At 39.6% G+C, this 14,500-nt stretch overlaps 1 protein-coding gene across 5 annotated transcripts in view; it reads right to left on the bottom strand.

Moving 5' to 3' along the window:
- The window catches only part of ARFGEF3 (ARFGEF family member 3), a 98,522-nt gene that overhangs the window by 52,735 nt on the left and 31,287 nt on the right, over positions 1-14,500 (bottom strand). For 2 of the 5 annotated variants that reach the window (XM_075498821.1, XM_075498824.1), the window contains exons 5-6: positions 6,932-7,000; positions 1,703-1,825 (exon numbers count right to left, since the gene is read on the bottom strand). In XM_075498821.1, the coding sequence (XP_075354936.1) occupies positions 1,703-1,825; positions 6,932-7,000 (192 nt within the window). Of the gene's footprint in view, positions 1-1,702; positions 1,826-4,107; positions 4,240-6,931; positions 7,001-14,500 lie in introns of all 5 variants that reach the window. The other 3 variants (XM_075498826.1, XM_075498823.1, XM_075498825.1) reach the window with 3 other exon arrangements.

Genomic DNA, 14,500 nt, shown 5'->3' with positions numbered 1-14,500 from the left:
ATCAGTGGAAGCGGTACAAAAACACTGTAAAAGCAATACTTTAACAGCAGAGCTTTCTTAACAAATCCATGTCCTCTATCTGTTTTGGGTTTTTTGTTTGTTAGGTTTTTTTAAGTGAAGCTTTTGCATAACATTTTCAAAAATTCCTTAAGATCTGTTTTAACAGTCTTTTTAAGGAACTCACATCTCATTGAGCTGAACTCGGATTTGTAGGTCCTTAAGGGATTTCCTACACCTAAAAACCCTCAGTAATAACTAAGCATGTAAGTTGCATTGAAAATAACTGAGAGGAAAGCATAGTCTAGATTTCACAAAGTACTTAGAAACGAAAATCAATTGAGTATTAGAGAGTTTATCACATTGTCATCGTTAATGTTACAGTGCCAACACAATTAATGGCAGTCAGGAAATGGAAATGACCTCTTACATCATTTTGTTCAGCTGCGGTATAGGAGTCTTCCTATCAGTGCACAAAGGGGTCAAGCCAAATTCTCCTCTCAAGCACCAACAACAAACTGCCAGGAGCTAAATGCAGCTCTCATATACTTTCACCTACTCCTCAGCTAAGAACAGAACTAACAAAATTCAACTTTCAGACCCAAACTGAAATGTCAAAACTACTGGTTTTGGTCTGGTTTTGGGTTTGGGTTTTTTGGGGGTTTGGTTTTTTTTTGGTAAATGTTTTGGCTAGTAAAATGAACCTACTTAGCACAGACAGAAGGTAAGTTTAAGTAAACCAATTAATTCTGTTCTGCAGTTGCTCGTTAGGATAAAAGTAATCTAGTCTAATACTCTAAAATAGAATTCATCATCTTAATCCAAAACAGATGTAAGGAAAATAATCTGTACAACTACAGTCCTTAAAATTTCCTAATAAATGGAAACTGACTTTTACATAATATGGAATATTATGTAAATTGGAATATTCCAATAATATGTAAATTTTGGAATTATTGGAATATTTGGAATATTCCAATAATATGTAAATAATATGTAAACATGTAAATACATAATATGTAAATTGGAATTTACATATTATGTAAATTGGAATATTATGTAAATTGGAATATTGGAAACTGACTTGTTTGATAATATGATAATATACAAAGCAGCATGAATGAATGTAAGAAACCAATGTAATATCATGTGTGCCCAGAACATTTACAGTTTTGCTGACAATGTGCTGGGATTTCATCCAAACAGCTCTCATGGACTTTAATAACACAATAAATAGAATTTATTTTTCTGCTAACAACCAAGGAAAGAATTTCATAAGCTTCAATTATCTTCTACAAAAAAGTAGAAGAAAAACCTCAATTACACTTTCCTTAGTTGAGAATTCATTTTGTTTATGTAAATATTTGTCATGCAAAAACTTTTGGCAAAAGGATTTCAATGAACCTTAGGAAAACAAGCAAACAGAATAAAGAATGGAAAAGGCCAAGGCAGCCTGACACCAGAACAAAGCCTCTTTTGTTTAATGGAAGGAGAAAAAAAAAAATAATCAGTCAAGTAGAGCTGACAATGTGAGAGCTGCATTTCCGATAGACTGCTCTGAGGCAGGCGCAGAGTCAGAGCCCAAAAAAGCTTTTAAACAGGATTAATTGTGGAAGCGCCAAATAAAAGCCACAAGGCACAACAAGCCAGTACAATACACTGCAGCCATGGACATGGAACCATTTGTTGATGCCAGAAGGCTCACCATATTTTCTTGCTTTTGTCGTAACTGTAAAGTCAAGTCACTCAACATTTGGCTGAGGGTTGCCCGCACAGCGGTGTTAATGCTCCGCTGGTGACAGCTAGATACATATGTCTCAATGCAAACCTGATGAGGAAACAAGATAGCAGTACATAGATATGAACTGTAACTTACCAGCAACACGTTTTAGGAGGATACCAAGGTCTCTCGCATGCAGATAGTCAGCCTTCCTTACTATTTCATATTGCTTTATTAGCACATAAAAAGTTTTCAGCAACATGGAAAACTGAATAAGTAGCATCTAGAAGCAGCATGCAATTCATCAGTTAGTCTCACAGCTGCAGGAATGGTAAGGCAAAATTGGCAAAGTCTTCCCCTTCTGTCAAACCCAAGTGATTTTGGCACTTGCCTTGCTCTGTATATAATTCCCTAAATGCTGCTTCGATTGTTCATTTCTAGATACTTATTTGTAACTATCACTCTGCAAGTCTGTACCTGCAATGTAAATACCCTCCAATTCTCTAAGGTCGCTGCTTCTGTTGTATAGGTATTTGTCACTTTTTCTATAATTATTACATACTGCAGGACATCTGAAAGCCTAATGCAGAAAATACAATAGTGTTTTACCATAAATAATACAAATGATTGCCTTTTAATAACTGGCAATCAACCCAAGGGCTCCTCAATTTGGAGATCCCATGGGAGCCAAGGTAGCAATGAAAGAACACTGATGGATCGTCCAGTTCCCAGCTCCATGCCCAGCTGCTTGCAGTTTTTTGACACTGTGCTGTCACCAGAGTTGTGTTTGACTTTTGCCCCCAGGTGATGTTATACAAATAGTCACCAAAGCATAACGCAGCTAGGATCCTGGGGACAGCACACTGCAAAATGCAGTTTCCATCCTTGATCAGACTTTCTGTGGGTGGTGTTGGTCTCTGGAAGAGCTGCTATAACTGTAGTAACCACTGTAACTACTGCACAGTAATTATTAAGTGGCTTACAGTCTTGATGGAGCTGAGTCGGTTTGTGACAGAACTGTGCAATACAATCTTCTCAGACTGTGACCTGAAGAAGCAGTTTTGGTCCTTTGGCCTACACTGAGTTTTATCATTAACAATGACTGTAAAAAAAAAGTAAATGACTGTTCACATACTTTTCAGTCTTTGTGGTTTTATTCGGATATTTACCTAGTGAGAAGAACCATGAATAAAGATTAAACTAGCTATGAAAAAAAAAGAAATTTAAAAAAATATAGTATAAATGATAGGCATGAAGAGTATACATAAATGTGCCTGGTGCATGTTTTTGAATGAGAAGGATATTATACGATGTAAAGTCATTCTTACAGTTCCCTAACAAGGATGAGTTTTTAAGAGAGAAAAATAGAAGTGATCTGATTATACAGGCTAATCAGTATTGACACGGGCACATGGACGAGACTCTTGATTGTTTCTAACTCCTAATGAAATGAAACCAAGCTATTCCATTGACAAAGAAAGGCTGTGGGCTTGAGGCTATGAAGTTTAAGATGAACATGTTGCTGGCACGTTTCTGCATTTGTTACAGTGGAAAACAACATAGGTACGTTCCTAAGACCTTTTTGACCTCCTCACTTCGGGCGACCTCGCATCTCAGCATTTCAATAAAGCCACAGGCACAAAAAAGCATGACTGAGTTTCTTGGATACAAACTACATCTTAAGTGAGTGATCTAAGATGTCACACATGGAAGCTACTTAATTATGGCTCTTGCCTTATTTTCCCTTGTTTCCCAACTACACTGAGAGATAGCATTCCAGAGCTTTTCAAGTGTATCTATATTTCTCTTTATCTCATGCTAGAAATACTATGCAAATGACAAACTGAGACTGATTACCTCCTTTGACAATATGCTAGAACAGGTTACAGTTGAACGCATTTGCAGGATATAAAGGACCGAGTCAACAGCATATCTCATTCTTGTTGCCCTTTTTCAAGATTCCAAGATCCCCTCAAATAATACCCCCCAAACATAAGGGATTTTATTTAGCTTGAGATCAATTAGTCAGTAATGAAGATGGTCTTTTAAGTTAAAAGAAGGCCTGGACCAACTCTGCCCATCATTCAGCTATCACCTGAACTCCAGTGCTCAAAAACCCCTAAAGCCTGTTAACCATGTACAGCCCTTCAGAGAGGCCAAACCATTCCAGTGCTGCTGAGATCATTCTCTTGAGCTTTAAGTCTTTTTCTAGACTACCTGAATTAATTGATGAAATACCATTCTTAAAGGTAGGCTGACTTTCTGGAAAGAGCATGGTTGATCTCTCCTTTTTCTCTCCCCTCCCCATGCTGGCTAATGAGCAGCAGTACTATCCACTTCAGCTCCGATCTTACAGAAGGCCTGTGTTCCAAAATGGCTGAGCAAGGTACCTTTAGAAAAGCCATTGATGAAGCACCACCAGTAAAAATGCGAGAGCTCAGGGCCCCGAGGAGGTGTGCAATGGACATTTTGATCATTTCATGCATTCGGGGACTTCCAGCTCTATGGCATGCAAAACACAACTAAGAGCAAAACACAGAAGGGTTAGCCAATGAAACACAACAGAGTCAAACAAAACAAACCTCCAGAGGGTAGATGGGAGTAACAAATACACACATAAAACCACACAACAGTCAGAGCACGAACTAAACTGTCTTGCAGGGGTCTAAGGCAAGCATGAGAAGGTGCACACAGCGAGATTTAGTCTGTTTCCAATACTTAAGCTGCAAAATATAGTACTCTTCATTTTGGATGCTTCCATAATTTGAAGCTGATAATATTCAGAAAGATTTGGGGTGCCATTATTTTGTACACATGAATTGAGAACTATCAGGCAGTGCAAAACAGCCAGACTGTAGCCTTGTTTGTCAGAGAGACTCCTCAGAGAGTTCTACCAGTAACGCAGGCAGCACCTTTCCAATTCTGCAGTGGCTCCACTTTGCTACAGAGGGCAGGCTAGGAAAACTAAGGGACTGACTTGGAAAGAAATGCCAGATAGCAGGGGCACTGGAGCAGAAAGCTCCTCTCTGCCACCTTTCCCTTAGAGCAAGTCAGAACAATAAATGCCAAGGCTAAGCAAATGCTGAACTCAGAAATAATTTTCTCTTTCCTACCGCTTATATGTTACAGAATTCAGATACAAAGGCATATTGAGTCCACCTGTTATAGCCTTTGCCTTACCTAAAACCTGGCCAGGGAGAACCTGAGGAAGCATGTATGTGCCTAGCGGGAATTGCTAATTAAAAAGACTTAGGCATTCACTGAGGCAATATTTTTGAGGTGTGTGGGGAAAATAGCTATACCTCCAAACACTGCACATAGAAACACGCATGCTCGGTATTACAGCTTGTTGCAATTCCCTGAAGGAAATGAAAGTTTTGTTTGCTTTCTGGCACATCTCATCAGCCTGCATCAGGGCTCCTGTTCTTTTTAAAAGAAAAAAAGGCAAAACTATCATTGTGCTAACTTCTAGCACTACACTAGCAAAGGTTTTTAAGAGCCAGGCTAGCTGTTTGGGAATGAAAGTGAAGTGCAACTACCAAGAACAGCAGGGTTTAACTTCACTCTATGAAAGAAAACTGTCATTTTTCAGGATGCTTTAAATGAGTAACAGGCCTATTGTTATCCAAATTTACAGAAAGAACAGAAAATATGATTTCTGACACAGCTTATAGCACACAGACCATGACTAATGGACCATTTTCCCCCAGTCTTAGGCAATGCTCTTAAAGATTGAAATCTGAAGGGTTTAGAGCCATTAAATGCTTTTTCCAGCAAGTACTTTGTCTAAGCTAGAGCTCTAACTACAGCAAAGAGATGCACTAAGCTGAATTCATCAGCTTTTGCCTTGCATGTTAGAAAGTCTGCTGAGAAAAACTGCAGCAGGGGAAACTATCTGTTTTTTCTTCAGTTTGGGACACTGTCCTAAAGAGGGTTTAGTAAAACTTAAGAAGTTGTGGCTTGCTCTAAATACCAATTCAGTTCACCCTTGCTGCACCATCTACAGGTGGGACTTACAAAGACCTCCAAAAATAGCCATACATTATGGATTTGGAAGTCTCATATAGCATGAGAGAAACCAAATCTAAGCTGCGCAGGACATCTGGAATGAATAGTACTTTTTTTAATCCTATATATGTTATATATACAAACTGTTTATGTTGTATCCCTGCCTTTTAAAGCCCATTTGTTACAAACTGGCAGTTGTTTTCTTTGGCTCCCTGTTATCCCTACAACCCCATTCTCAGCTTCCAAGGGGACAACACAAGGTCAATTTTATTTCTAAACTTAGAAAATACTGTAACTTCCAGGTAGAGTTAGTTTATTTTCACATGGGATTTTTCTTTTTTTACAAAATACCAAAACCTGAGTAGGAACACATCTCTAAATGTCTACATACACTTGGAGTATAGAACACGTATATAACCTTTACATTGCTCCATGGACATTAGGTCTCCCCATACCACATTAATAATATAATTGTATATCGTGCACACAACAGCGTGTGCCGTGCAGGAAGATTAAGTGTTCCTGTGCATCTTCTCTAACCTGAGCAAACAGCCTCATGGCTTGCTACACACTGTACTAAAAATATCACCCATCTACAAAGGCTCACTTAATAGACCTGCAGGTATGTTTTTATACAGCCAAAGCTGCTTTGCAATTTAATTCAGACTAAAATCTAATGGAATAAAGGGAGAAGAGTCACTAATAGCACCAGGACAACACCATGTGTCTCGAGGTGTAATAAATCTTTTACTTGGATGTATTAGGAAAAAGATACACACAAGGCTAAGAAGGCACATTGTGGCACTTCTGCTAACATGGCAGATTATGGCCTACACACCTTTCTTGAGGAAATTTCATTAGTTTTAGACTTGTACCAGTAAGGAATCAGCACAATGCTGTGTTATAGAGAACTCAAGGAAATTTTTCTCTTGCAAAAGGCAAAGCAAAGTAAATATAAAGAGTAGTAAATGTGCAACACTGTAGTATACAATTATCTGTCAGTTTACAAAAGTGCCTTCCCATGCAAGCCCATCAGCCCTGCCCAACTTACAGCTATTTCTTCACATTAGACATAAGGTAATACCAGTCCTTAAGATGGTAATTGTGACTTGAACTAGTTCAGTTTCAGGGTATATATGGAAGACACACTCTAGGTAGCGGGGGAACATTAAGTGACACATGCAATGGTACGACAGAGGCACTTACCTCAGCAATCTTCAACACTGAACTCCCATTCAGCTCAAATGTGGAGGTATATGTTATACAGAGCAAGACCTTGAATCAAAAAAGAGGGAGGAAGGAAGGAAAAAAATTAAGATTAATCTGTTACTGACTCCTTTCCCCACACGTGCTTTTAGCCACAGCTCCTTCCCTTTTTAGAGCAGACATCAAGCTTCTTAGCACCATGTGATACTGCGATAAATGAGATGGCACAATCAAGTTGCTTCCTCCTGAGAAGTTGCAACTGTTGGCCCCAGAGGTACAGCTCAATGGATTATTTATCGCTGTCGCCTATTTCTGACCACAGAAGGAAAGACAATCCAGTGATCAACTCTGGCCTTGTACTCAATAGCCAGAATCCATTCGTATTTTATCCATAAACTTTGCATGATTTATCATCAGTCCTTCCTTTCATTTATATCAGTATAACAGAGGACAGAAAAAATGCATACAATACAAGTTATTACTTACGTGACACAGATACATATGTATTATGTGAAACAAGCCATTAATTACTATTTGACACGAGGATTTCCCAGCCTAGGATATTTGCAGTAAGTGTATCATAGTCACTCAATAACGAGCAGCTAAAAAACAATTCATAAGCCCCAATTCACGAGGGAAGGCTTGTCCCGTTTTGAACTCAGCAGGAGGAATAAGAACTAAAAGCCCCGTCCAACACCTTACTTTGAAGAGAAGGGAAGTGGGAATGTGATGTGACCTACCAGGAGGTAGTGTGGTGGGTGAGTGGGGAAACATGGTGAGAGGTGCTGTGGTGTAATGCCTTTAGTGTCTGGAGATGTCCTCCCCCTCCCTCCCTGTCTTCCTTTCCAATACCTCCAGCCCCATGGAAGACTGAGAGAGTCTGAGCTACTTACTGTCCTCTCTCCTTCAAAGCATAAATTTATGCTTTGCTTGGTCTGAAATACCCTGAGTTTTCTGGGATAAGCGTACCAGGAAAATATCAGTCACACTAACACTAATGTATTGGTCCCTACAACTTCCTCAGCACCTAAGAACTACTGTTCTCTGCTTCACAAGGAAATTCAGGGCATCAGGTAACTTAGCATTACTGACTGTTAACCATTTCTTTTATTTATTACTTGCTTCTCAGTGGTACTAGGTTTTTATTTTATGGGTAAGTTCTGTGACAGCTACTAATGCACAACACCCTGGGGTAATCTCCTTAGTCTAGAAAGCAAAACAAACAACTTTGCCACAGTGCGTCTGATCAGAGCTTGCAAATAAACAAACAAAAAAAGGAGGCAAAGGGATGCATGTTTGGGGAGACTATTGCCCTTAGGTCCCTGTAAAAGCATCACTTTTCTGACCTTTTATTGTGTTGCACAGTTTCCAGTGGAACAGTAGAAAACTGTAACGTAACAACTTGAAGCAGCAAACTAGATCAACTCTCAGGTGCAAGCTGTATCATTTCTCTAGGTAGTGATGATCTCTAGAACCATCTGAGGGCCTTCATAAAGAACAAAAAAACCCGCTGATCTGCAGGTTAAGAGAAGCAGACAATTCTGATATAGCACCACTTAGCATGCTGCAGCCACTAAACACCCATCATTACTATTAATCTCTGCTTGGGAGAATACTCCTCTCTGCAGTTATTTTCCCTGTCTCTCACCAGGGACAGGGAAAAAATCCATTACTGGAAAGCAGGCATTTAATAACTGTAGCTTGATCCTATTCTTACGGAAAATGTTTCTACTATAAAAAGTATCCCAAGAAAACCATTACGTAATGGCAATTTTACATTTGTCTTTATACGTTATTTTGCCCTGACTTTCACTCAGTCCTTCATAAATGGAAGCTGAGTAATTTGGATAAATAGTAGAGAGAACAGAAAAGGGCGTGCTACTCTTCTGAAGTACAATAGTCCTGCACTATAATCTCTTTTTCAGATATTTAGTATTTAGCTTTAGAGCAAAGCAAAGTTTCTCAACCAATTTTCTTCTTCATAGTTTCCCTTTTCTGTGAAATGGGCAAAATGGATATTCTCATCTTAAAAGTGTTACACAGCCTACCTCAGTATTACAAGGAGAGATAGAAGCTATAGAGCGCTAACACCTGGACTTGACAGAGAAAGAAATCTGCTTCTAATTACAAATTATTAAGAATGCTGCACTTTCTGTTTCTTGATATGAACTCTGCAAATTTCTCTGCAATCCGCTGCATTTGCTGGCACATGGATAAGTGCCAGTGAGGAGGAACAGTGATACCTTTTCTGTCCACAGAACAAATCCTACAGAATAGCTGAAAAGTAAATAGACAATTATAAAAACCCTCAATAACTCATTTGGTTAATAAGTACATAAGTTATAAGGGTTGTTATTTCCATGTGCTGCTCAGCCTGCACCTGCAGAATTTAAAACTTCAAAACGGAACAATTTTGTTCAGCACTAAGTGAATTCTGAACTACTGGTCAGTCTCGCATCCAGCTGTTGGGCCTCGCCTTGTCAGCTATTAACTACCCTGAAATCTTATTGACATTTCTAATAGTTGTGAGAGCTCAGCAGCTATCTAAAAAAATACATTCAGTATTTAAGGAAAAACTGTGATTTGTACTCTCCATACACTGCTGTATAAAACACATGTGTAGCACACAGTTCATAAACCCAGAAACAGACAACTGTCACCTCCCATTGACAAATCTCTTCTTATTGTGCTAAGAGCCAAGATGGACAGCCAGGCCCATGACTAACCTTATTCAGTGGTTTGCGCGTCCTGATTTTCCCTACTTGTAAAACCTCATTTGCTTCATGTGATTTTCTGCTCTCTTGTACCATCTTGGCTTTGTACAGTTTGTTAATACCTAATGCTTTCCACAGATCAAAACCTGGAAGCGATATACAATACATGGAAGCACACACCAGTTTAGGCATATCTTACTGGGCATATGATCTGATGTGATCAAATGACAGAAGCATAATAAGTTGTCAACCAGCATATTCTTGGCTTACTCCACTTGCTACTGTCTTCCCTTACAAATCATTTGTGAGATCTGAAAGATGGTCTCTGACCAATGCACAAGACTGCTCTCAGCTATGATTTCCATCAGCGCTGCTGCAGGGCTCATTTACAGTCTTGGCGATGCTCCAGACACTCAGCTCGCATGTCTTCCCATTTATGTGGAACAAACAGGAAGACAGCAGGCTTCTCTTTTAGATTACTGGATGAAAAATGGGATTAAAACCAAACAAACAGAAACAAACTTAATCATTCAGATCCACTAAAAACACCGAGTCTCCAGACAGTATATCCTATAGGCTGCTTAACTACTCATGACACTAACTCAAACAGTCTCTAAAAAAATTAAAGACAAGAAAGATAGGTTTTCTTTGGCAATGACATTTTGGTTTTGCAACCACTGGTAGTGGAAGCAGAAACAAAACCACAAAGCAATTCCTAGTAACATCTTCAGTACAAAACAAAATTGAAAATCGGCTTTTACTGTGTGCTACTGTGATGAGATCTTCATTGGTACGGACTCTAACACACACTTTTTTTTTTTTTTTTTAAAGAAGGAACTTACATGACTGTAGAGATAGTTTCAAAGTCACACAACCTCCAAGATGTTTTAATTGGCCTGGGTTATCTCGCAAATGCCCGGATGAGATCACATTTCCATAAACGGCTTATCCATAATGAAAGTATTAATTTTAATTACTGTTGAAGCTCTGACTGTCAGGGAACAAGAAATACAATTCCTACTCCCTGGAGTCCCAGCGTACCAACCGTGGTATAAAAGCACACGCACGGATAGTTTTCACAATAAGTAGAAACAAACAACAACAACAAAGTGCTTCTGATGATATAATGAAGGTCAACTGACACAAAATGTACAGGATTTGAACTGCAATGTAATTAAACTGATATTACAATGTCTATCCCATATTTTAAGAGAGGTCTCTTAAAGAGGGAAAAAGAGGGAATATTTTTAGATTGTAAGACTGCTAAATGTTGCTAGCCAAGTTCCCTAAGTGCTTAGCACGTATTTGTAGTAAAAGGCAATTCTCACATTGAAGAGCTTATGGTGGAGTCACATCAATTAAACAAGGTGTGCAAGAAAGCAAGTATTATCCCCCAAGATGGAGAAAGAGGGAAAAGGTACAAAACTTTAAAGCAACTGTAATCATCACCTGAGGATGCTTCAGCACTTCACCACATTTAAGTGCCAAGTCCAACATCATACGCTACTGCTATCATTTTTCTGTTCCAGCACTCAAAGTTGCATTGGTAAAGTCCTCTGAACATTCGTGTTTCTCCTAGCTGGGATGCACACAGACACTTTAGTCCTTAGAGTGCTGAATTTTGCAGTCACCTCTAATCCCTTTGTGGGATTCATAAAGGAAGCCTTTCCTGACTTGCTTTACTTGCAGACTTGTAAACTTGGATGCAATGTATGCTTGGATAATTCTCAAATCCTCCCCCCAGGAGGAAAAACCCAGCCAGAAGACAAGGCAGGACAACCCTTTATCTCAGTTCAGTAATTTGACATTTAAACCAGTCATCCAGTATTTCTGCAAAATAGTTTGGACAGGAGCTGTCCTCCAGTCCAAAGATTTGGCAGAATAACTAGTAACCTGCTTATGTCGCATTCTTTGGCCTTGAAGGAAAACAAGGGCAAGAGAAATGAAGTGCATTAATGAACTGATGTACATTGTGCCACCATGTATCACTGTACAAAACAGCAGATTTTAATTATGGAGGGAAAGGAGACAGTGTCTCCCATGAATCAGTAAACCCATAAAATGCCCTGCTATCACAGCAGCAACTAGTGCTCAGCATTATAAATGCACCAGGGCTTCAAACACAAGGACTGTATCTGCTGTAAGAACCACCTCACACATTATCAGTGGTGACATGCTGAATGCTCCTCCCAGAAGACGATGCCCATTAGTTCACTAGACTAAAACAGAACTACTGCTGAACACTGTTTATAGTGGTATGAACCAAGTGAAACTTCTGCTTATGTAGAACAGTTGTGGAAGGGAAATAAATTATTTAAAGCAATTGCTTCATAGCTATTTATCAGGTTTTCTCAATGGCTCTGACAGGGGCTTTTATCTTTAGAATTATAACACTTAAAGGCAGGGAAGATTAAAAAAAAGGCTGCCTAGCACTGCTAGGATGGCATTTCCCCTTCACAGGTTACAGCCTATGTAGGTACACTGCATTACTTTATGAATGAGTAGATATAAACCTGAGTAAAACAAAACTGAAGAAGGACAAATACCAAACTGAAAAATACCAACAAAAAGTTTAAAGAGTTCTCAAATAAAAATGAAGTTACATGCATCCACTACCGAAATTATCAGAAAGGATGTCAACACATGGGTGTAAGTAAACCCAGAGCTGTAAAGAAAAAAAGAAACAGTATACCCCCTGGGTGGAAAATTCTGACATTTATTCTTGACAATGAGGGAATTTTTTGGACAGGGGAGAGGGAAGACAACTCCCTTACCCTCAGATATATGCAAGGTTCCACTGAAACTACATCAGGGGAACTTTCTGTGTGGCAATATACTTTACAACAGCTAATTTACAATTACCGTTTCAAGTCACAGATTAATTGGCAAGAAGATAGCCTGAAGACAACCTAAGAAATGGCATCCCACAGGCTGTCTGGCCTGCCAGAGGACTTCACCCTATCCCAGACCATTTCCTGACCTGTATCCAGGAAAGAGATACTAAAAAGCCATTTTCGTGGTTGCAACATCAACCGCTATGCCACAGGAAGCTTCCATATCCTCTTCCTCTCTCACAAGAGATACACGTGAGGAGCTCTAGGGAAGAGGACGCACGTGAGCTGGCTGGCAGTGCCAGAACAGCTTATTGGGACAGAAGTTCTCTCCTCAGCTGCCCCCAGGACCAAATGGTGTTAACAGCTATGGTGGCATCAGCCCTCATCATGGGAAGCTCATAAGCAGACAAGGTCTAAGCTGGGTGCATGTCGTCTGTGGCACATCTGGAGTATGTGTATAATTGCATGTAAAAGCTATGGCAAGTGACCCTTCCATGCCACTGTTATGTGGCCAACTTGGCTGGCAGAACTTGGCACTATCACCTCTAGTAAGCAATAATGTCTGGCAGCAGGGAAAAGATTAAATGGCAATATATGAAAGTTAAAGGGTTTCTATATTTGGTTTTGTGATCATACTATGTCTTTCCAGTTCACTTTCTTAATGGTTAAGCAATCTCCAGGTTCTTGGTATATGTCTAAGACTAAAGAAAGTCCGTAAGAACTTGTACTTCCCCTCCACGTAGGATAGGTGTTAAATTACACTTTCCAGGGCTAGGGACTTGCTACTTTTTCCACGTAGCACTGGAAAACCTGCAGGTATGATCCAATGACTCATTGCTTGCATATGCTGCACAGCACAGAACAGCTCAGCGATAAAACTCCAGCACTGCCTGAGTTCCTTCATTTCTGCAAAATCTGCACTGTTACAAAAAAGAATGCCAGTCACAAGTACTCCAAAATAACAAAACCCCCTACATGAATAGCAAAATCTGTGCGATATTAATTCTAATTCCAAGCATGTATACTGTAATATAGTATTTGATCATGGTGTATCACAGGTAATAATACCGCCCCCCCTGCAAAATCCAGTCATTCATCAGGCAACCTGGAAAGAAACCCACTGCTGAGTCAACCTGGAGTAAAGAACCCTTCTGCCATCCATCCACAATTGCAGGAGGAATGACCACAGAGGACAGAAGAGAGGAATCCTTCCCTCTTACCCTTTCCACGATTGCCTCAGCCCCAGGGTAGAGCATTCCTCTAATTCCTGCTTTCTGGACTGGCCCCAATGATTTTGAATACGCCACACCGAGTGGGGCAGTTACAACATGACAGAACAAGCATGTTCTCTGTCCAAAAACACTTTCCTAACCTCACAGCTGAGGGAGCGCTGAGAAAGTTAAAATTTTTGTGTTAGAATTTCTTCAAGCAAGAAACTAAGCCTACCTTTCTACTTCTGCAAACCTTTTAAGAGACAGGACCAACGATCTGCTTAAAAATTTTAAAGCCTCATAGCTGCCTGGATCCACAAGAGGTTGTTCAGGGCTATGAATTCAAGCACAGAAAGGTACTGAGGAAGAGCCACAGATCCTGGAAAGAGGCTGGATTTTTGAGATACCACATTCACTACTGACTGGTTTAGGCAACTCTCATCCAGTATCCATTTGGCCATATCCAGGCTGTTACTATTCTCATTCTTTTGTACCCATTAAGGAGAAGGCTCAGGTATTTAATTCAAGACTGTGAATTCTGCTACAACAGCCAGGCACCTAAGAACCAGGGGAGTTCTTTAATCACAATCTTAATTATGAGTACCAGGCATCTACCATCATTCTAATTAATTTGGGAAAGGATGAGCTTATCTTGAAACATGCAAGGTAGGTCACTCAATCCATTGGAATTAAGCTGGTCACTTATAACTAAGCACATGCATAAAATGACTTAAAGTAACCAGCAAAAAAAAAAAAAAAAGAAAAAAAAAGTAAACCCAAGAGATTTAGTTGGCTGGATTTGTAGTTGGC

The sequence above is a fragment of the Mycteria americana genome, chromosome 3 (assembly GCF_035582795.1).
Source record: "Mycteria americana isolate JAX WOST 10 ecotype Jacksonville Zoo and Gardens chromosome 3, USCA_MyAme_1.0, whole genome shotgun sequence".
In the NCBI taxonomy this organism is placed as follows: Eukaryota; Metazoa; Chordata; class Aves; order Ciconiiformes; family Ciconiidae; genus Mycteria; species Mycteria americana.
The sequence above is the reverse complement of the archived record's forward strand: the minus strand, read 5'-3'. Positions and strand labels throughout refer to the sequence as shown.